This window comes from Pristis pectinata, chromosome 2 (assembly GCF_009764475.1).
Source record: "Pristis pectinata isolate sPriPec2 chromosome 2, sPriPec2.1.pri, whole genome shotgun sequence".
In the NCBI taxonomy this organism is placed as follows: domain Eukaryota; kingdom Metazoa; phylum Chordata; class Chondrichthyes; order Rhinopristiformes; family Pristidae; genus Pristis; species Pristis pectinata.
Genome location: NC_067406.1, coordinates 60,384,687 through 60,406,718, shown reverse-complemented (window position 1 = coordinate 60,406,718; position 22,032 = coordinate 60,384,687). Strand labels below are relative to the sequence as shown.

At 41.4% G+C, this 22,032-nt stretch overlaps 1 protein-coding gene across 2 annotated transcripts in view; it reads right to left on the bottom strand.

Moving 5' to 3' along the window:
• The window catches only part of dlc1 (DLC1 Rho GTPase activating protein), a 363,786-nt gene that overhangs the window by 238,861 nt on the left and 102,893 nt on the right, over positions 1 to 22,032 (bottom strand). Inside the window, exon 1 of one of the 2 annotated variants that reach the window (XM_052036255.1) lies at positions 18,946 to 19,052. The exons of the other annotated variant lie outside the window; for it this stretch is intronic. Coding sequence (XP_051892215.1) covers positions 18,946 to 18,999 — 54 coding nt within the window. The 5' untranslated portion in view covers positions 19,000 to 19,052. Of the gene's footprint in view, positions 1 to 18,945; positions 19,053 to 22,032 lie in introns of those variants that run through there. 2 annotated transcript variants of the gene reach the window in all.

Below are 22,032 nucleotides of genomic sequence, written 5' to 3'. Positions count from 1 at the left end.
TCATACCCGCGGTGCTCTCCTCCCACACACACTCCCCTGTCCACCTAGTCTTCTTCTCCCTTTGTTCATCCCTCCCATTCCTTCCTCACATCTGGTTCTATCTGCCCATCACCCCCTCCCCATCTGGTTCCACCTATCACCTACCAGCCTCTACCCCACCCTCTTCCTACTGCTATATACTGGCAACCTTTCCTTTTCCCTCTCAGTCTCGACTCAAAACATTGATTTACACCTTTTGCCTCCGCAGATGCTGCATATGCAGTCTCTTTTTTCCTTCTTGGGATGTTGTTACTTGACAGAGTGGCAGGGCTGTTATCTCATTTGAAGAAAGCAGAGAACTGGTTTCTCTAAGCAACATCACGATAGTAGCAAGCGGTGGACATGGGGGATATGTCACTGAACTCAAGAGGTACAAGCAATCTTGGTTATTTGCTTTGGATAGAAATGTTGCTGAGAGGGAATGATATCCTTGAGGTTCCAGGGGAGAAAATAGTACAGAGTAACGTGACCATATGGGAGCAGCAGAAGGCAACGTTGCTGCTGGTAGGACGGCAGAAGCATTATGAGACATTGGTGAATCTACTGACACCACAAACTACAGATGTGGTCTCATATGAGGACACAGTGAAAACTATGAGGGGACATTTTAATCGGGTGCCAGTATAGATATTTCAGAGCTACCAGTTTAGTACATGCAACAAAGAACCAGTGGTAAGGTTTGGTGAATGCTGAAGACACTGGAAAAACTGCATTTTCCAAATATACTCAGCAATTGATCTTCCACAGTTCTTTTGGCTAGACAATTTCCAAGTTTCATCACCTTCTGGATGAAGAAATCTCTCCTCATGTCAGACTATAATGACACCTCCCCACCTTAATTTGAGACTGTTGTCCCTCATTTTAAACACTCCAGCCAGGGCAATGTCAAACCGTGTAAGTATTTTGTATGCTTCAATAAGGTAACCTATCAGTACTTTGAACACCAGTGAGTGTAGGTTTAATCTGTTTAATCGCTTGTCATAGGAGGAACCCATGCACCTCCATCTCACAAATCAATCCGGTGTTCCTTGCTGCCACCTCTTTATCACTGGTATATTCTTCCTTTGGTATGAAAGTATGAGAGAAAAGTTACAAAGCAGAGATTGTCGCAACTGGTATTCAGTGCAATATCAAATGCAAAGTATAATTGTAGCTATTTTAATGGTTGATACAACTTATCAGGCTTTGTTAGGACATATATATACAGTTTTTTGTTGTAACTAAGTGACAGCTGGTGGTGGTCCAGAAAACAATGTTATAAAGTTATAAAGAACTATTATAAAGGTATCTCGAGAGAGATCTCCTCATACTGTTTCTTCATTATTGACTTGGAATGACCCCTGGGCCTCTGCTCATATAGGACTCTCTCTATTTATAATCTCATTGATCAGCTTGTCTAGTGTTGTATTGGTAAATGGTGGCACCCACTCAATTAATTGTTCTCCCATGTCTTCTAATGATTTCATCCTGTAGATGGAGGTAGTAATCTTCGCCTATGTAACTTTAGTCTATGGAGCTTCTTCAAATTTTGCACCCTTTGAATAAATAATTAATGCAAATCACAACCCACTTGGTGTTGGCTGGATGCCCCAAGTCATGATAATTAGACCACACTGTATACTTAATATGCAAACCCACAGTTGTGGGTTAATTATGGATTTTGATTTCAGCACGTTTCCCAGCACTATCCAATTACTTTCACAGAAGGCACCACATTCTTCAATGTCTTTTCCAATGAGATAAGTCTAGGTAGCCTCAGAACATTAGGAACGTTTTTTTGTTTTTGAAGCAGTTTTAATTCAAAGCCAGCGGTTTCACTGCTCATGACCCATCTGGCATGGGAAAGCCAAACCCAACCACAACAAATTTGGAACCTCAAGCCAAGCAGCAGATTTTTTACCCCCTTCAAGGAGATTTTTTTTCAGAATTCCAATGAGAAGTTTCTTTGTATATTTTTATTTTCTTGCAGAATGCAGATATTAATGGTCAGGTCAGCATTTGTTACCCAGGCTTATTACTATTGAACTGAGTGGTAAGGTAGTTGAGAGCTAACCACATAGCTCTAGTTCCAGAGTTACAAGTAAGTCAATCTAGGCAGGAGAGGCAGATCTTCTTTTATAAGGTATATTAGTGAACAAGATATACTTCTGTGACAATCCCATTGTTTACTGCTCACTGCTACTAATATTATCTCTTTTTAAACATTCCTGAATTATTTAATTAAATTTCAAGTTTCCTGTTGGGTGGTGAGATTTGAACTCATGCCTCTTGATCATTAGTCCAAGCACTTGAATTAGTTACTGAACTAACAACTCTAGGTTTCTCTTGCTGGCATACACATGCTCTGGAATTGGATAGATAGGACGTTCAGTGTTTCACTGCTCAAAAATAAACAGGAATTTATAAAGATGCTACTTGAGTTAAATATTTCAAAGCTCATAAACAAAAGTTAGCATTCTCATGATTCCCCTGCAAATCACACAAACAATTGTGGACAGCTGGCAGTTGACTGGTTTTCTTCAAACTGTGTCAGTAATGATCAAAGTTATTCTCCTTTCTTTATTAGTGGATTCTGTGGTGTACATTCTTTTTTTCTCTCACTGTGCTTGCTGCAGGATGAGTCACTCCAGACCAATGTTTTCCATTCAAGAGGCTTTTCCAGGCTGTTGTTTAGACTGCAGTATCCAAGTTTTCCACAGCACAGACTTCATTCCCCAAATCCAGTCACTCATCTAATGTTTCTACAAATTACCAAAGCTAATGACCAGAAGATCTCAGTCACAGAGAGTGACAAAGAACAGTCCAAACTAATGTAACAGCTGTGCAATGTCAAATATTTTATAATGTGGGTTATCCTTAAAAGCCAGTATCAGTTGTTCCAGGAATATTCTGCTAAAATGCTGCCAAATATCAGCATGAGCTATATTTTCCCATGTACAGCCATATATTTTGAGTGTATTTTTTGAACTTGTGCTGCCAGTTGGGCACCTTGCTATTTGGCTGTGCATAATGACGACAATACATGACCACATTTCAGAGAAGATTCTCTGCTAGCTCCTTTGCCTCTTCATTAAATCTGCCTTATTGATACTCAATAGATTAGTTTCTTAAAATTCTGGAACTGTTGTTTGCCAAGGCATCAAACCTTAATTTTTGGAGGAAAAACTAATGCGGTCATTAGCCCAAGTATTCCACAGTGACTTTGGTCAGAAAAGTCCATGTGTGGTCATTGAATAAAAAAGGAGCTGGGATTAGATCTGATGTCCTCCACAGTATGGAGCCTTCCAGTAGTGAAGGATGGCCACATGAAAGAAAGAATTGAGGATAGCTATGGCCCAAAGCACCAATAAAGAAGTCAATGTCTTCAGGAGGACAGATGGGAGGATAAGAGAAAATTAAAAAAAAAGAATAAAAAAAGTCGAGCAGCACATTAGATGTTTCTATAATGGATGGAAAACATCTTCTGGCATAATCTACAGGTTGCTTTTGGTTTAGTTCCTCATATGTAGAGAGGTTTTAATCAAAAGGAATCATAGAGGCCAGAAACAGGAAAATAGAAAGTCAAAGAATTGTGATTAATACAGAAATTTGCCCTTATGATTCCTACTAGTAACTCCTAGACTAGTAAACGTACTTTTATTTTCATTTCTTGCTCTGTGAATTTATGTGAACCCCAAATTTTGAGGTGTGAATACAAATCAGTAGCTCAAGAAAGAAAGGATGTGCAGCATTAGATTACTTCTTAAAATTAATGATTTGCGCACCTAATTTTGACTGAAAGGCATTTAAACGGTATTAGAGAATGTGGCAGCTGTATGCTGAAATGATTGAATTGACCACTGGAGAAGAAGATATGAAAGTAGTGAAGCTTCCTGAACAAGACAGGTGGAATTATTTTTCCATCATAGAATGTGAACTGAAATTAATCTTTTAAATCAGGAGAAATTACAAAATTCTCAGATCAACATATGAATAGGAATGAAGCTAAGCACATGTGAATAAAATCAGCATCTCTTTAACAGAAATGTGGGGATGGTTTGAGCTTGTGTGACAGTCTGAAATCAGTGTGTTTCAGCAGGTTGTTTTACAGAATATTAAATGTTAGAACAGGATCAAAGGGCTGAATGGCTTTCTCAGGTAAACAGATCATGACAAACTATTGCATGATTAACTTTTTGTGTGCAGATAAGCAATGGTGCTTAGTGAATCAGTGCCATCTCTATTTTGCTTTCATTTAGCTACAACCAAAATTCAAACATATAGGGAAAAACAAATGTAATATTTCAGAATTAATAGGAGGTAGAGAGAACCATGAAAAAGTATTTTCTTCAGAATTTTGTTAATACATAGCATTAATATGAGGTAAGAAAAGTGCAAATGCCAAGCATCTGAATGTCGCTTTTACAAAAGATAACGATTCTAAGTACTCAGCACATTACTTATGTCTCCTCCAGACCTTCTGCAGTCTTGCACATATCTATAAATTGGTAAAATCAGTATTGCAACATCAATCTCCATCAATTACACATTCTCTATGCCTCTGTCCACATCTCAGAAGACAAAGTCTTGTGCAATTACAAGTGTCATTTGAAGAAATGTATAAGCCTCTGCATTTCATGTTACCAGACCTCAAACAGTATAATAGGAAAACAAAAGTCTTTAGCAGGTAGATACGTAATTTCCAAGACTTGTGCTGGACAGAAAATCAGACTTCTGAGTGCATGCATTAAGACTCTCTCAACACCTAACCACACTGCTGGAATTTTATTAATTGTACAGTGAAGCTTGCAAACATTGGCTGTGAGTAGTGTAATTAACACTTTACTCTATTTTTGGACAACGTTTTATGTTTTTTCAAACTCTAATACCGTCATAACATCCCTGTAAATGTCACCACATGCAATTAATGTCTGCCTCAATTCACACATTTTGATCTTGGCGGATTCCAGGACCTTGTCTGCTTTTCTTGGATAAGGTTTAGAGCAACTTCTGTTGCAGCAGTGTTTGGGAACAACTAACCATTTCAGATCATTAACGTCATAATCGTTGTACAGAAGGAATATTTTCTTCACTTTTTAATAAGTATTTATAAGCCAAAAGGGAAAATGTGTTATGTAATTTTCAGCCTTTAACAAAAAGAGGTCAACAAAACAGATAAACTGGTAACTTATGGTTAATTTATAAATTTATGTCTCAGTATTCAGATGAGGGCAATGCTGAATTCCTAAGTAGCACAATCAATGTTAAGGAGAATAGATTAGTTTTAATTTTATTTTCTTTCTAGTTTCAGATGTGTTGACCTTGCACCAGGGACATAATACAAACTTTAACAAAACTAATTGAGTTAATCTAGCTAGCTGCAGAGTCTGAAAGGGACTACAGCTACGTTTAACTTGCAGAAGGTCCCCTGTGAAAATTCGGTTTGGGCCTCCTACATTGCTAGACATTTTGCTGAGTTGCATTAACCTGCAAGTGATAAAGCTTGACCTTGCACAATAGTCAGTATGAAACCACTAAGTACTGCAGGGTGAAGTATATTGGTATTGGTTTATTATTGTGACTTGTACTGAGGTACAGTGAAAACCTTGTCTTGCATACCGTTCATACAGATCAATTCATGACACAATGCATTGAGGTAGTACAGGGTAAAAACAATACTGGAATACAGAGTAAAGTGTCACAGCTACAGAGGAAGTGCAGTGCAGGTCAAGAATAAGGTGCAAGGTCATAACAAGGTAGATTATGAGGTCAAGAGTCCATCTCATCATATAAGGGAACCATTCAATAGTCTTATCACAGTGGGATAGAAGCTGTTTGTGAGACTGGTGGTATGTGCCCTCAGGCTCCTGTATCTTCCGGCTGATGGGAGAGGGGAGAAGAGAGAATCTTTGAATGGAAATTTCCCTGAAGTCCCACACAGAGGAAAATGATGCTTTTTATAATGATATGAAGTGGAAAAGGGTGGCTAAAGTGAACCAAGGTCCCTTGGAAGATGAGAAGGGGGAATTAATATTGGGTAATATGGAAATGGCTAAGGCCTTGAATGACTATTTTGTGTCGGTCTTCACAGTGGAGGACACGTCTAACATGCCAAAGAGAGATGTTATGGATGCGATGGGAGGTGAGGACCTCGATACAATCACTGTCACTAAAGAGGTAGTGATGAGCAAACTAGTGGGCCTAAAGGTAGACATGTCCCCTGGTCCTGATGGGATGCATCCCAGGGTACTGAAAGTAATGGCGGAAGTTATAGTAGAGGTGTTTGTGATAATTTACCAAAATTCTCTGGACTCTGGGCAGGTCTCAGATGATTGGAAGACAGCGAATGACATGCCACTGTTTAAAAAAAGATGTAGGCAAGTGGCAGGTAACATCTGTCATTGGGAAAATGCTTGAAGTTATCATTAAGGAAGAAATAGTGAGATATCTGAATAGAAGTGGTTCCATCAGGAAGACACAGCATGGATTCAGGAAGGGCAGGTCCTGTTTGACAAACTTATTGGAGTTCTTTGAGGATATATTGAGTGCAGTGGATAGAGGGGAACTGGTGGATGTTGTATACTTGGATTTCTAGAAGGCATTTGATAAGGTGCCACATAAAAGACTTATCCATAAGATAAGGATGAATGGAATTGGGGGTAATGTATCAGTATGGATAGAGGATTGGTTAACCAATAGAGGGCAGAGAGTTGGGATAAATGGGTGTTTTTCTGGTTCACAATTAGTAGTGAGCGGGGTGCCGCAGGGGTCAGTGCTGGGCCCACAATGGTTCACAATATACATTAACGATTAGGAAGAGGGGGCCGAGTGCAGCGTATCTAAATTTGCTGATGACACTAAATTGAGTGGAAAAGCAAATTGTGCAGAGGATGCGGAGAGTCTGCAGAGAGATATAGATAGGTTAAGTGAGTGGGCAAGGGTCTGGCAGATGGAGTACAATGTTGGTAAATGTGAGGTCATCCACTTTGGGAGGAAAAATAGAAGATTAGATGATTATTTAAATGGTGAAAGATTGCAGCATGCTGTTGTGCAGAGGGACTTGGGAGTGCTTATGCATGAATTGTAGAAGGTTGGTTTGCAGGTGCAACAGGTTATCAAGAAAGCAAGTGGAATGTTGGCCTTCATTGCTAGAGGGATTGAATTTAAGAACAGGGAGGTTATGCTGCAACTGTACAGGGTACTGGTGAGGCTGCACCTGGAGTACTGCGTGCAGTTCTGCTCTCCTTACTTGAGGAAAGATATACTGGCTTTGGAGGTGGTGCAGAGAAGGATCACCAGGTTGATTCCTGAGATGAGGGGGTTAGCCTTTGAGGAGAGATTGAGTTGCTTGGGACTATACTCACTAGGATTCAGAAGAATGAGAGGGGATCTGTAGAACCATATAAAATTATTAAAGGGATAGATAAGACAGAGGCAGGAAGGTTGTTTCCATTGGTAGGTGAGACTAGAACTAGGGGACATAAGCTCAAGATTTGGGGAAGTAGATTTAGGATGGAGATGAGGAGAAAGTGCTTATTAGATAGATTTAAGACACAGTTAGATAGATTTTTGCATAGTAGGGGAATGAAGGGTTATGGGGAAAGAGCAGGTAGGTGGATCTGAATCCACAGCCAGATCAGCCATGATCTTATTGAATGGTGGAGCAGGCTTGATGGGCCAGATAGCCTACTCCTGCTCCTATTTCTTATGTTCTTATGTTCTTCATCATGGTACTCTGATAAAAACTCAAGAACAGGACTAATAATTGGCTTTTCAATAACAGGCTATCAAATGCCCAGGTGTTTCCTTCCCTGCTCACCTCTGTTGAATTTTGCAAATTGTACACCTAAGCATTTTATTTATTTTTCCATTTTGTGCAAAATTTCCAATAACTGAGCAATTGAGATGGAATGTTAAGATTTGGAGAAGGCACAAGATCTTTTCGTCAGTTTGAATACTATGCCCTCTTTGTGTTTATCCTGTAATATGTGCCAAATTTGGTCAATCAAGGAAAAATAACTACCTTGGAGAGGAATGAAATCACGATCCACGATTGCCAGGTTGTCCCTTCTAAATCCGTTCTGCAGTGCTCTCCAAAAGTGCTTCATCCCTGAGTTGATTGCGTATGTGGGATATCAAATTGCACCAACTTGGCTACCCGTTGTAAATAACACAGCCCTATTTAACATGATTTGTTTCTTCCTGATCAGATTGCTAAAATAATCCATGTTAGACTGAAGACCTGGTGCTGACACTGAAATAAAGCAGTTGTCTGTGGCCGAGAAGGTAGCACAGTTTAGATATATTCCATTGTTCAGCATTCTATACTCCGGTGTAGTCAAGTTATAGCAGGGTGGTTAGAATTCACATACTTCATCAGCCTTTACACTTAGAAATACTTAATGATGAGCCAGTGCTGATGCTGACATTTCTAAATCTTAATATAAGTCTGAGCTTTCTGCACATAGAACATAGAAGTAGAATGGTACAGCACAGGAACAGGTCCTTCAGTCCACCAAGCCCTCGCCAACCATGATGCCAATAATAACTAATCCATACTTGCCTGCCCATGGTCGATATCCCTCTATTCCCTGTTTGTTCATGTGTCTGTCTAAATGCCTTTTAAATGTTGCTATTGAGTCTGCTTTTATCCCCTTCCCTGGCAGTGTGTTCCAGGTACCTACCACCTTCTGTGTAAAAAAACTTATAAGTTTCCTTTAAACTTTCCCCCTCTCACTTTAAGTGATGTCCTCCAGTATTTGATATTTCCACCATGGGAAAAAATACTCTACACTATCTATGCCTCTGATAATTCATATACCTTTATCATGTCACCCCTCAGCCGCTGATGCTCTAGAGAAAACAATCTAAACTTGTCCAACCTCTCATTATAGCTAGTACTCCCCAGTCAAGGCAACATTCTGGTAAACCTCTTCTGCACCCTCTCCAGAGTCTCCACAACCTTCCTCTGGTGTGGTGACTGGAACTGCACACAGTACTCCAAATGTGGCCTAACCAAAATTTTATGCAGAACACTGGGATATAATAACAAACGTGGAAGGCCATGGAGTCCAGAAGAGAAAGAACAACAAAACTGAAACTTGCAGCACTCTGGGAATATTGGCTCAGAGTTAGATTAAACTTCACACAGAATCTGGACCCCACTGATTTCAATGGGGATTGTAGGGCTAAGGATTACAAGGCAGAAAGTAAGTAAATTACTCTTGTTTAATTATTTTACTTCAGCTTTATATTTTTCATTTTTTAAAATAAAATTATTTTACTTTTAAGCATTTTAAAATTCTTTTCATTTTTAATTATTTACTGCAATTTTTACAGTTTTTAAATAAGTAAATATCAAGGACATTTAAGAGGGAAAATGCAGCCAGAAAACACTGGGATAGGGCTTTGCTGACTATTAAACCTTCCAGGTCAATTTTGGGTCTAGGGGATTCTCATTGTGACACTGAAGGTCCAGTTGTTGTCCAGGCCTTGCCAATGGAATCAGAGATGCTTTAGACATGTGAGGTTGGCAGACTGAGCATAGAGAGATTGGGGGTAGTGATTCTAGGTGGGGGCACTGGGTCAGCAAGATCTGACCGAAAGCTATTATATGCTTGGAGGTTGGAGTAGTTGAGCAGAATAGCATTGATGAGTATAAGAGAAAGGTGGATAAATATACAAAAATGAAAGGCAGTATGCTCCATCGACAGGGCCAGGTGAGTGTGGAGCAATTGCTGCATAGTATTTTGGGCCTGAATGGCCTGTTTCTGTGTTGTAAATACTAATAAATACATTCAATGAAGTGATCCTATTGCTACACTCCATTTTCCAATTTGGAGAGTTAATAACATTCAGTAAGAAAAGAAATTGAGTGGCTGGAACATTCTCCGCAAATCTGTTACATACGTATGTATCCTTTCAGGCATTGGGTGCAGAGTTAAATCTGCAGTGCCCACAAATTGGGCACAGTGGGTGAGATTTTTGGTTCCAAAATGGAGCTTCATTCCTATGTGTACAGACTTGGATTGAGTCATTCCCATGCCAAATTGGTGAAGTGTAAATGAGCAACCAGCTAACAATCAGCAGAAACAACAGAAGGTGCTTGAAATAGCTGGTAGAATTATGCAGAGTAGCCAGGTTATATTGTCAGTCAGGATGCAATATTGGCTTGATACCAGCACCACTTGACACTGAAGCTAGTGGCCTCTCTTAATCATGTATGGCTGAACTACTTCACTTGAGCAAATCCAGACATATGTGTTTTGCCATTGGACACCACTGTGCATGTCTAGGTGCCTCCAAGTACATTGACATCCCTGAGGACTTGATAGAAATTAGATGTCATTCAGGAACAACATTAAGCTTCAGTGACTGATTTTTTGATAAAATTTATGATAAAATTCCATTGCATATGACACAGAAATGTTGTGTTATTTGATAGAATTCTGAGACCTCACATTTTCAAAGAAACATATTCTGATTTATTTCCATTTCATGATGTACTGGACTCTATCTATGTTTTAAATAGTTTGGAGATCGGTCGTTTACTCATGACTTGAGGTAAACGTGGAACATTACATTATTGTTGGGCCACCCTTGTCCCATTGCATGTGATTAGCTGGAGATTTGCTATATTAGCTGAGAACTGAAAATATATAGCCTACTCATTTTCTTATCCACATTTGAAACATTGCCAACTGACATCTTGGTGAGTGAGATATAGGACAAAAGTGAATTTAATGTAAAGAATTTGCATTTAGGTAGCATGACCCAAGGCCCTTTAGAGAGGTGATATTTAAAAAAAAGGTGAACGAGAAAAAAAATCCTTCAGTACAGTATTCAATATGTAAGACAAAATTGTTGGAAGCACAAGGCATCAGGAATTGATAGAAACATGAATTTGGCACAAATAGGTTCCACAGGGGTTGAACAGTTTACCATCACTTAATGGATCAGGTTTCTTTTATTCAGTGCCAGCTAGTAAGCAATTATTGGCTTTAATCTCAGTTTTTATTGATAATGCTGGCCACCCAGGGATTTAGTAAGTCTGTCCGTAACAGCGATCTGCATCTCCCCGTTGCCAGTCACTTCAACTCCCCCTCCCACACTATCACTGATATGTCAGTCCTCGGCCTCCTCCACTGCCAGGAGAATTCCAAGTGCAAACTGGAGGAACAACATCTCATTTTCCGTCTTGGAACCTTGCAGCCTCACAGCATGAACATTGAATTCTCCCACTTTAAGTAACCTCCCCCTCCCCACAACCCTCCCCCTCCCACCATGCTTCTTCTCTTCTTCCCTTTCCTAGCCCCTCTTTCTTCTACCTTTTTTCCTCTCTTTCCTTATTTTTGACCCATCCCCCGGTGGATCTGCCCTCCCGTCCTCCCCCGTACCTGCCTATCACTATCTCTTACCTGCATCTACCTATCACTACCTTGTGCCCACCCCGCCTCCCCTCTTTTGTCCACCTATCACTGCTCTGCTTTTCCCTCCTATACATTAGCCTTCCCCTTTTCCTATCTTCAGTCCTGAAGAAGGGTCCTGACCCAAAATGTTGACTGCCTGCTTCTCTCCACAGATGCTGCCTGGCCTGCTGAGTTCCCACAGCATCATAGTGTTTTTCACTCAGTAAGTTTACATTAGTAGACAAGTTTTTACCCTGCTGTTTATCACATTTGCTTGGTTTACTAATGCGGACGACAAATTAAAAAGTCCGTCTTGTTACACAGAGATTAGAGTCATAGAGTCATATAGCATGGAAATGGGCCCTTCAGCCCAACTGGTCCATGCCAACCAAGATTCTCATCCAAGCTAGTCCCATTTGTGCACTTTTGGCCCATATCCCTCTAAACCTTTCCTATCCATGTACCTGTCCGAGTACATTTTAAATGTTATTAATGTACCTGCTTCAACCACTTCCTCGGGCAGCTCATTCCACTTGCTGACCACCCTCTGGGTGAGAAGGTTGCCCCTCAGGTTCCTATTAAATCTCTCCCCTCTCACCTCAAACCTATGCCTCCAGTTCTTTATTCCCCAACCCTGGGAAAAAGACTATGTGCATTGACCCTATCTATACCCCTCATGATTGTCTGCTGTATTTGGGTAATGTCATGTTAAAGAAATACTTGTATCGACAGAGAAATACAATCTGAAACTCAATCTTTTCTTAGATGACACTTTGATGTAAATTGTAGCTTTTTTAAACTGCAGAATTGCTCTATGCAGTGATCCTGCAGCAGGGATATCAGATTGATTCTGCCCAACACAAAGTCCTGGATCATTGGAAAAGAACTGCACAGAACAGCAAGCAAATCCCTTCATTTTTGGCTTGGAGAAGTGCGTAAAGTTCTCTGTTCAATGTGGGCCAAGGAAAAGTGCTAGTCTTTGCCATGTTGTCTATTATCATTCCTTGGAACTCACTGCTGGTCACAGAGACTGGAGTTTTTCTGTGGATTTCAGAGTTGAGAAAATGACATTTTGTTTAACTCCACCAAATTCAAAGCTGTCATCAACAGACACACAGAAAACTGAAAGAGGATGAAAGCCATCCATATATTGTTTGGTCACATTCTGGTGTTAGTTGAGAGTTTACTGAATTCATAAAAGGATAGCTCTACCACAATTATTTGCCATCAATACTGAAGGCACTAAATTTACAGAACAGGCATTAAGTTTGAGATAAGAAAGCAGTTTGGGCAAATCATGTAGGTGTTGTGTCCTGGAGACATTGAGAAAGGTTATGCAATACAGAGTCAAGGATGGTGATGAATGACAACAGGATATCCCTAGAACTGGATCTGTAGGGAGCATGAGTAACATCAACAAGTGACATGGCATGAAGTGAATATTGAAGGCATTCTTTGAGAGCAATGGATTCACAGTACCAACTGTTTGGGTGTCTGTCATTCAGGACTGGACATGTCATCAGGTGAAACAGATACCGTACTCTGGTGGCAATGAAATATAAGGGCAGAAGGAATCAATTACAGAAGCATCTGCAGAGCCCACCACTTGGCTGAGATACAGACCTCCAAAGCTCACTGGAAGTTTAGACCAGTGACAGCTGTCCCAAACTTGTTCTGAGTCTGGGACCTGTGAAAGGTGGTACACTATCAGTAGCTTGAGTCAAAGGCATCATTTGGACAATGATTTAACAACCTTGGAACAATGGGATTATTCACAAACCTTGATGGCAACAAATTGATAATCCAGTCATTTGAACACTATGAGAGAACCGATATACGGGAGCTTCAGGACAAAGACTGAGCCTTAAGTGTCCACAAGCAAGATGAGAATTAAAAGGCTCAGCACAAGGTGCTGGCCTGGACAATTCTGATGGAGTGGAAAAGCGGTAACAACAAAGAGCCTGTTGGAGCGAGTTTCTTCATTTGCTGCTAGTGCTGGAAAAACTCAACCAGCCATTCAATCTTTTTGCATGAGTCTAGACAGGGAAAATCAGTCTGGGACAAGTTGGATATGCTGGAAGTGCCCAGTCCAGTATCACTTCACAACAAAATGGAAACCAATATGCAGCTTTGAAAAAAATGTGAATCAGGCTGAATTTCCTTCTACCTAAGAACAAGGCACTGGAGTCAATTTTATGATATCACCACAGTATTAGAGATCAGCTAAATAGGATAATGCAGTAACTGAACTTGATCTGCCTGGTTTTCAAAATGACCACAATCTTCTGAAACTTTCCAGTATCATTTCTTAGAATGCTAATTTTACAAGGTTGAAAATGAATATGGCATACATTAGCCAAAGGTTGCATTTAAAGAGCTTGTCTCATTTATCTATAAAATGTAAACATCTGACTTCATCTAAATTCTAATTCACTAACTGTGACATGAGGCACATACTTCTGTGTTTCACAAAGTAACGTTTGATCCTAGTCCTCGGAGACCAGCCAAAATGGTTACAGATCCTTTGTACTGTCACAGACTGGCTATGCCTGTCTTTACACTGTCATAGATTGAATGCACACGTCCCTCATTGTCATAGATTCGACACACACAATTCTATATTGTTATAATTGGATGCACGTTGTCATGCAGGGGATATATACAATTATACACTGCCATGCACTCAAATTGTTCCAGTGTAGTTACAGCACTGGCATCTACCCAAGAGTATGGAAAATTGCCCAGGTATGTCCGGTTCACAAAAAGCAGGACAAAATCTAAATTATCACCCAATCAGTCTTCATTCTAATTTTTACTGATTTAATTTTTACAGTTTAACTTTTACAGATGCACCATTGAAAGCATCCTATCCATTTGCATCACAGCTTGGAATAGAACATAGGATGTAGAACAGTACAGCACTACGCAGGCCATTCGGCCAATGATGTTGTGCTGATCTTGATGCCAATTTATACTAAATGTTCTCCCGTGTATCATCCATATCCCTCTATTCCCTTCGTATTCATGTGTCTATCTAAAAGCCTCTTAAACTCCACCAAGCTGCCTGCTTCCACTATTGCCCCTGGTAACCTGTAACCTATTCCAGGCACCTACCACTCTCTGCATAAAAACTTGCCCATCACATCACCTTTAAACTTCTCCCTTCTAACCTTAAAATTATGTCCTCTGGTGTTTGACATTTGTACCCTGGAGGAAAGATTTTGACTGTCTACTCTATCTATGTCTCTCATAATTTTAAAAACCTCTATCAGGTCTCCCCTTAGCCTCCGATGCTCTAGGGAGAACAACACAAGTTTGTCCAACCTTTCCTTCTAGCTCATACTCGCTACTCTGGGCAGCATCCTGGTAAACCTCTTCTGCACCCTCTCCACAGTCTCCACATCCTTGCTATAATGGCGACCAGAACTGCACGCAATACTCCAAGTGTGGTCTGACTAAATTTTTATATAGCTGCAGCGTGACTTCCTTACTCTTATACTCAACACCCCTACCAATAAAGGCAAGCATGCCATATGCCTTCTTTACCACCTTATCCACTTGCATAGCCACTTTGAGTGAACTATGGACCTGGATCCCAAGATCCCTCTGTACCTCAATGCTATTAAGGGGCCTACCATTGACTGTACTTTCTCCTTTCATTTGACCTCCCAAAGTACAACACCTCACACTTGCTCGGATTAAACTCCATCTGCCACTTCTCTGCCCATATCTGTAACTGATCTATATCCCACTCTATTCTTTGACGGTCCTCTACACTGTCCACAACTCCACCAATCTTGGTGTTATCAGCAAATCATCTACACTTTCATCCAAGTCATTGATATATATCACAAACAACAGAGGTCCCAGCACCAATCCTTGCAGAACACCACTGGTCATGGACCTCCAGCCAGAGTAACAGCCTTCCACCCCTATTCTCTGTCTTTTATGGGCAAGCCAATTCCGAATCCAAATGTGCAATTCACCCTGGATCCCATGCATCTTTATCTTCTGAATCAATCTACCATGAGGGATCTTATCAAATGCTTTACTAAAGTCCATGAGGGTATGGCAATGCTCTTCCCAAGACTGCAAGAAAAATGCAGAAAGTTGTGAACACAGCCCAGTTCATCACAAAAACCAGCCTCCCCTCCAGTGACTCTGTCTACACTTCCCGCTGCCTCGGGAAAGCAACCAGCATAATCAAAGACCCCTCCCACTCTGGTCATTCTCTCTTCTCCCCCCTTCTATCAGGCAAAAGATACAGAAGATTGAGAACACATACCATCAGGCTCAAGGACAGCTTCCACCCTGCTGTTACAAGATTCTTGAGTGGTCCTCTTATACAATAAAGATGAATTCCTGACCTCTCAGTTTACCTTGTCATGGCCCTTGCACCTCATCTGTCTACTTGCGCTGCACTTCCTCTGTAACTGTAACAGTAAATTCTGCATTCTGTTATTGGTTTCCTTTTTGTACTACCACGACGTACTGATGTGTGGATTGATCTGTCTGGAAGGCATGCAAAGTTTTGCACTGTATCTCAGTACACGTGACAATAATAAACCAATTACCAGTTACCATTCAATCATCAGCAGATTGATGGATACTGCTTTTCACAGTGCTGTCAGATGGAACTTGGTTGCCAGTTTTCTACACACTGATGCCCAGTTTGGTTTTTGCCAGAATCACGCAGCTTCAGATCTTATCATAGCCTTGATCCAAACATGAACCAAAGAGCTGAACTCTAGAGGTGAGGTGACAGTGACTGCCTTGACATCAAGGCAGCTTTTGGCTGAGCATGGCATCAAGACACCCTGGTAAAACTGAAGTCAAAGGACAGCAAAGAGAAAACACTCCAGTGGTTGGAGGTATACCTCACACAAAGGAATATATGGCTGTAGTTGTTAGAGGTCAATCATTCCAATCCCATGACATCATTAGAGGAGTTCTTCAGGGGATGTCCTAGACCCTGCCATCTTCAGCTGCTTCATCAATGACCTACGTTTCATTATAGGCTTGGAAGAGGGGATGTTTGCTGAATGATTGTATAATGTTCAATTCCATTTGCAACTCCTCAGCAAATGAAGCAGCCCATTCCTGCTTGCAACAAGGACCAGACCTAGGGCAGCACCGTGGCATAGCAAGTAGAGCCGCTGCCTCCCAGTGTCAGAGACCCAGGATCAACCCTGACCTCGAGTGTTGCATGTGTGGAGTTTGCACGTTCTCCTTGTGGTTCCCTCTTATGTTCCCTCCGGTGGTCCAGTTTCCTCCCCCTGCCCGAAGACATGCCAGTCAGTAAGTTAATTGGCCACCAAGTATTGCCCCAAGTTTGTAGGTGAGTGATGGAATCTGGGTGGAGTTGATGAGAATATTGTGAGAATAAAAAATGGGATTAATCTAGGATTAGTGTAAATGGGTAGTTGGTGGTCTATGCGGACTTGGTGGGCTGAAGGGCCTGTTTCCGTGCTATATCTCTTTGTGACTCTGTGACAACCTTCAGGTGTGGGCTGATAAGTAGAAAGTAATAGTTGTGCCAGAGACACGCCAGGCAATGACTGTCTCCAACAGGAGAGAGTTTAACTACCTACCCTTGACATTCAATGGCATTATTGGTATTGGTATTGGTTCATTATTGTCACTTGTACCGAGGTACAGTGAAAAACTTGTCTTGCATACCGATCGTACAGGTCAATTCATTACACAGTGCACTTACATTGAGTTAGTACAGAGTGCATTGAGGTAGTACAGGTAAAAAAAATAACAGTAAAGTGTCATAGTTACAGAGGAAGTGCAGCGCAGGTAGACAATAAGGTGCAAGGTCATAACAAGGTAGATTGTGAGATCAGAATACTATTAACAAATCTCCTACCATCGTCCACCTGGGGGGTGACCATTGACCAGACACTCATTTGGGCCAGCTAAATAACTATGGTGATTACAATAATAGGTCAGAGGCTGGGTATCCTCTATTAAGTGACTCATTCTTGATATCCAAGACCTTTCCGTATTTATAAGACACAAGTCACGAATGTGACAGTATACTCTTCACTGTCTGCACAAGTGCAGTGACAACAATTTTCGAGAGGCTCAAAACAATCCAGGGTAAGGCAACGAACATGATTGGAGCACCATCAAATAGCCTAAAATCCTCAATTCCCTCCTCCACCAACACATTGCGACTACAGTTATGGTCAGATCCCAAAAATGATTAAAAAATGATAAATCCATACAGGACATTATCTGATGTTTCCTTAAAGCCAAGGATGTCATCGAGTCCCAGATGGCTCTTGCAGCAATCCCAAAAATCCCATAACCCCTCTTAATTCCCTGTAACCTATTCCCTCTCATGTGTCCATCAGCTCCCTTCTGATTTTTCTACTACCCACTTACACTAGGATACTATTTGCAGTAGCCAATTACCTTAACCACCAGTGAGAGGAAACTGGAATACTTGGGGGGATACTCAGGCAGCCACAAGAAGAAAATACAAATACCACGCAGACAGAACTGGAGGTCAGGATCAAACCTGGGTTGCTGGAACTGTGGGGTGACACCACTATCTGCTACACCACCGTGCCTCCCCACTCATGTCGCCATCCTGTCAGTGATTAGATCCAAATCCCATCAGCAATTGGTTCACCTGCCTGCACTGTTATCAGTGGAAAACTTTAAAAACACAAAAACATTGCCTAATGTATGTCTCCTCTCACAGCCAGTAGCAGGGATGAAGGTAAGCAGACATAGGTTGGCTCAGCTGGACAACTCAGTTAGTACAAATGGGTTAAATGAGCAATGTTAGTGCTACAATGGCATGGTAAGAAATTTAAGTTACTTTCACCCCTCAACGGCAACAAATGTATTGAAGCAACTGAATCTTACTTTAATAGCACAATTCATAATGCTTCAGGGTGTAGAAGAGTCAGGCAAATCAATGCACTCATTTTACTGAAGAGTTGCATTTTTGTTATCATGGCAGGTATCCAAGGAGATTGACAACATTTCACTTCCTATTGATCAAATGTCATTGTAAGCTGGACAGACATTCCGTGCTGCCACTCCTGTGTGGTCTGACCTCAGTTCACTGATGAACAGCAGAGAGTAAATAATTCAAGACATTAGGAGCAATGTGGAAGGTTAAATTAAATTACACAGCTGGTTACATCTGAATGCCTTTAATTCTTCTTCTTGTCAATATAATCCTAGCAATGCGGTAATCAAGTGTAATGGGGACATTACTCATCTCCACAAGACCCACCCCTCATAAGCCAACTCCTTCTAAAAGAAAGAGACACTTGTCTTTTCAGAACCATCCATGATACACAATCCCCATAAGCCTCAATTACTTTAAATTTTAGTTCTATAAATTCTTGTGTGCTCAGGCAGAAACATGACAATTCATCACAGTACAGGCCAGACATGCTTTTTAATCTTTGATGCATCGTACTTTTACTGCATGTACTAATGTTGTTTACGTGCAGTACATGTTGGCTCCAGTCAGATTCTAGCGTGTACTTACATCACAGATTTGTGCCAAGCCAGATTTGTTCTGTGTGGAAATACTGCTTTCCATTATAAATCCATGGTCAGTACAAAATGTCAGCGTGTTAGCATTGTGCTTTTTGGTGGAGGTCACTGCAGTTTCAGAATAATGTTAACAGCCACTCTTCTGTGCTCAATGGTAAAACAATGGCATCCATCTATCATTAACCTTTTGAACCCCTCTGATTGAGAAAGAAAAATTACCGAGAAATTGGTCTGCGTGACCCTGGTTGTTTACTAAATCCTAAGGTACTTCTCCAATCTCCGCACAGAAGCTCTGTCAAGCTCCCGCCCGCCTCTGACCACCCAATCTGTGACTCCCTCGCTTTTCTGTTGCTAGCTGCCATCCTCGATCTCTCCTGCCGGCTTCCCTTGTCCCCCCTTTCCTGCTGCGGCTACTTGTTGTGTTAATGAATATGACCATACCTTTAAGAATTGAATTAGTTTGATTTAACTGTGTGGTATGATTTCTGATACATTTTTGCACCAGCCACCACTACTAGTTGAGACACAAGAGACTGCAGATGCTGGAATCTAGAGCAACAAACAAAACGCTGGAGGAACTCAGTGGGTCAAGCAGCATCTGTGGATGGAAATGGATAGTTGATGTTTCGGGTTGAGACCCTTCTTTTGGACCCAAAACATCGACCGTCCATTTCTCTCCACAGATGCTGCCTGACCTGCTGATCTCCTGCAGCGTTTTGTTTGTTACTGTCAGTTGAGAGTTGGCTGCCTTGAAAGGAGGATTGATTGCTCAACATTTAGTACTAGCCTTAATAATCAGCAACAATTAAGAGCGTACAACTGGCGATGAGTCTGGGATGATGCTACTTGAGGGCAATAATCAAGTGTGAAAGTAACACAGAACAGGGTTCTCTAGGTGGAGCATTGCTGCTGGTAGGCAATAGGCATGGTGGATATTTTGGCAAGCTCATAGAATATGAGCAATCTCAGGCATTTACCTTTTACCTGGAATGAGTGGAAATGTCTCTGAGGGCAAATGAAATAGAACATTACGGCACAGTACAGAGCCTTTGGCCCACAATATTGTGCTGACATTTTATCCTCCTGTAATATCTATCTAACCCTTCCCTCCCACATAGCCCTCCATTTCTTTATCATCCATGTGTCTATCTAAGAGTCTTTTAAATGTCCCTAACGTATCTGCCCCCACAACCTCTACCAGCAGAGCATAACATGCACCCACCACTCTTTGTGTAAAAAAACTTACCCCTGTGGAAGGGGTAAGTGTAACTATAGTTAATGTCTTGGGAGAGGATGCAAAACATAGAGTTTGTCGAATTATAAAAACCTTGAAGGAACACTTCAATCCAGTGACTTTAGAGAATTGTGTTTGGCATGTGCAACCAGGGATCAGGGGACACAGGTGAGCATGTGATCAGGTTGGAGACACTGGCAAAATGGTACAATTCCCAGATCTTTCAAGATAGATCTTTCAAGGTTGTCTGATCTGTGGGCTGGCAGATGAAGAAATTCAGGAAAAGTAATTAAATGCAGAGGATTTACCATTAAAGGGAGCATCTAGATTGACCTCCGGAATTCTTTGAAGCTTCTGACCAATTTGATTGAATTGAAGTGAAATCAATTTAAGTGATTTATGTGGGCTTCAGTAAGGCCCTTGACAAGGTCCCACATGGGAGACTGGTTCAGAAGGTTAGGGGCCCATGGGATCCAGGACAAGTTGGAAAACTGGATCCAAAATTGGCTTGGCAATAGGAGTCAGAGGGTGGTAGAGGGTTGATTTTGCAATGGAATGCCTTATGACCAGTGGTGACCCACAAGGATCAGTGCCAGGGACTTTGCTGTTTGTAATATATGTGAATGATTTAGATTTGGATGTGGGAAGCATGATCAGTAAGTCTGGATGACGCAAAGGTTGGCAGAGTTGTTGATAGTGTGGAAGATAGTCGTAGTTTGCAGAGAGATATTGATGTGTTGGTGAAATGGGCTGAAAAATGGCAGATGGAGTTTAATCCAGATAAATGTGAGGTGATGCATTTTGGGAACACTGATAAGAATAGGTCAAACAACATGAATGGTAGGGAGTATTGAGGAACTGAAGGACTTGGAGTACAAATCCATTGGTCCTTGAAAGTGGCAACACAGGTTAGGAAGGCATATGGGATACTGGCCTTCATTAGTCAGGGCATTAAAACTAAAAATAAGGACGTTATGCTCAAACTTTATAAAACCTTGGTCAGGCCCCAGCTGGAGTACTGCATGCAGTTCTGGTCACCATGCTGTAGGAAGGATGTGATGGTGCTGAAGAGGGTGCAGAGGAGATTCACCAGGGTGTTGCCTGGGATGGAGCAGTTCAATTATGAGGAGAAACTGGAGAAGTTAGGTTTGTTCTAACAGGAGTGGAGGAGGTTAAGAGAGGACATGATTGAGATATATAACAGTATGAGGGGTAATGCAGGAAACCTTTCCCTATATCAGAGGTACATAAAATGAGAGAACATAGACTTAGGGCAAGGGGAAAGAGATTTAGAGGGGATCTGAGGGGGGACCTTCTTCACCCAGACAGTGGTAAATAAATGGAATGCACTGCCCAGGAGAGTGGTTGAACCTGGGTCGCTGAGAGCATTTAAGAAGTGTCTAGGTGAGCATTCAAATCGCTTAGGCATAGAAGGCCATGGGCCATGAGCTGGGAGTTGGGATTAGTATGGAAGGATGCCCGCTGGTTGGTGTGGATGAGTTGGGCTGAATGACCTGTTTTCATGCTGTACTCTTTGACTCTAATGGAAATGATGTTTAAGGACGTGACAATTTTGTTTGTGGCGCAGTCCTGGCAAGATGATGTCACACAAGCACAAGAGGATGGTAGTGGTAGCATCCCTTCCTTGTCCACAGCAATGGGTCATGTTGCCATGGAAGCTGGCTTGGCAGGAATTTCTTAGGTCAAGAGCCTGAAGGTTGGGGAGAAACCCAGTATTGTCAATGTGGAAAATGGGCACAGAGGGGCCCGCCACAGACTGGGATGCTGCAAACCCTCTCAGCTGCTTCAAGAATTGATGGTACTTTTCCACAGGCTTCCAGTACT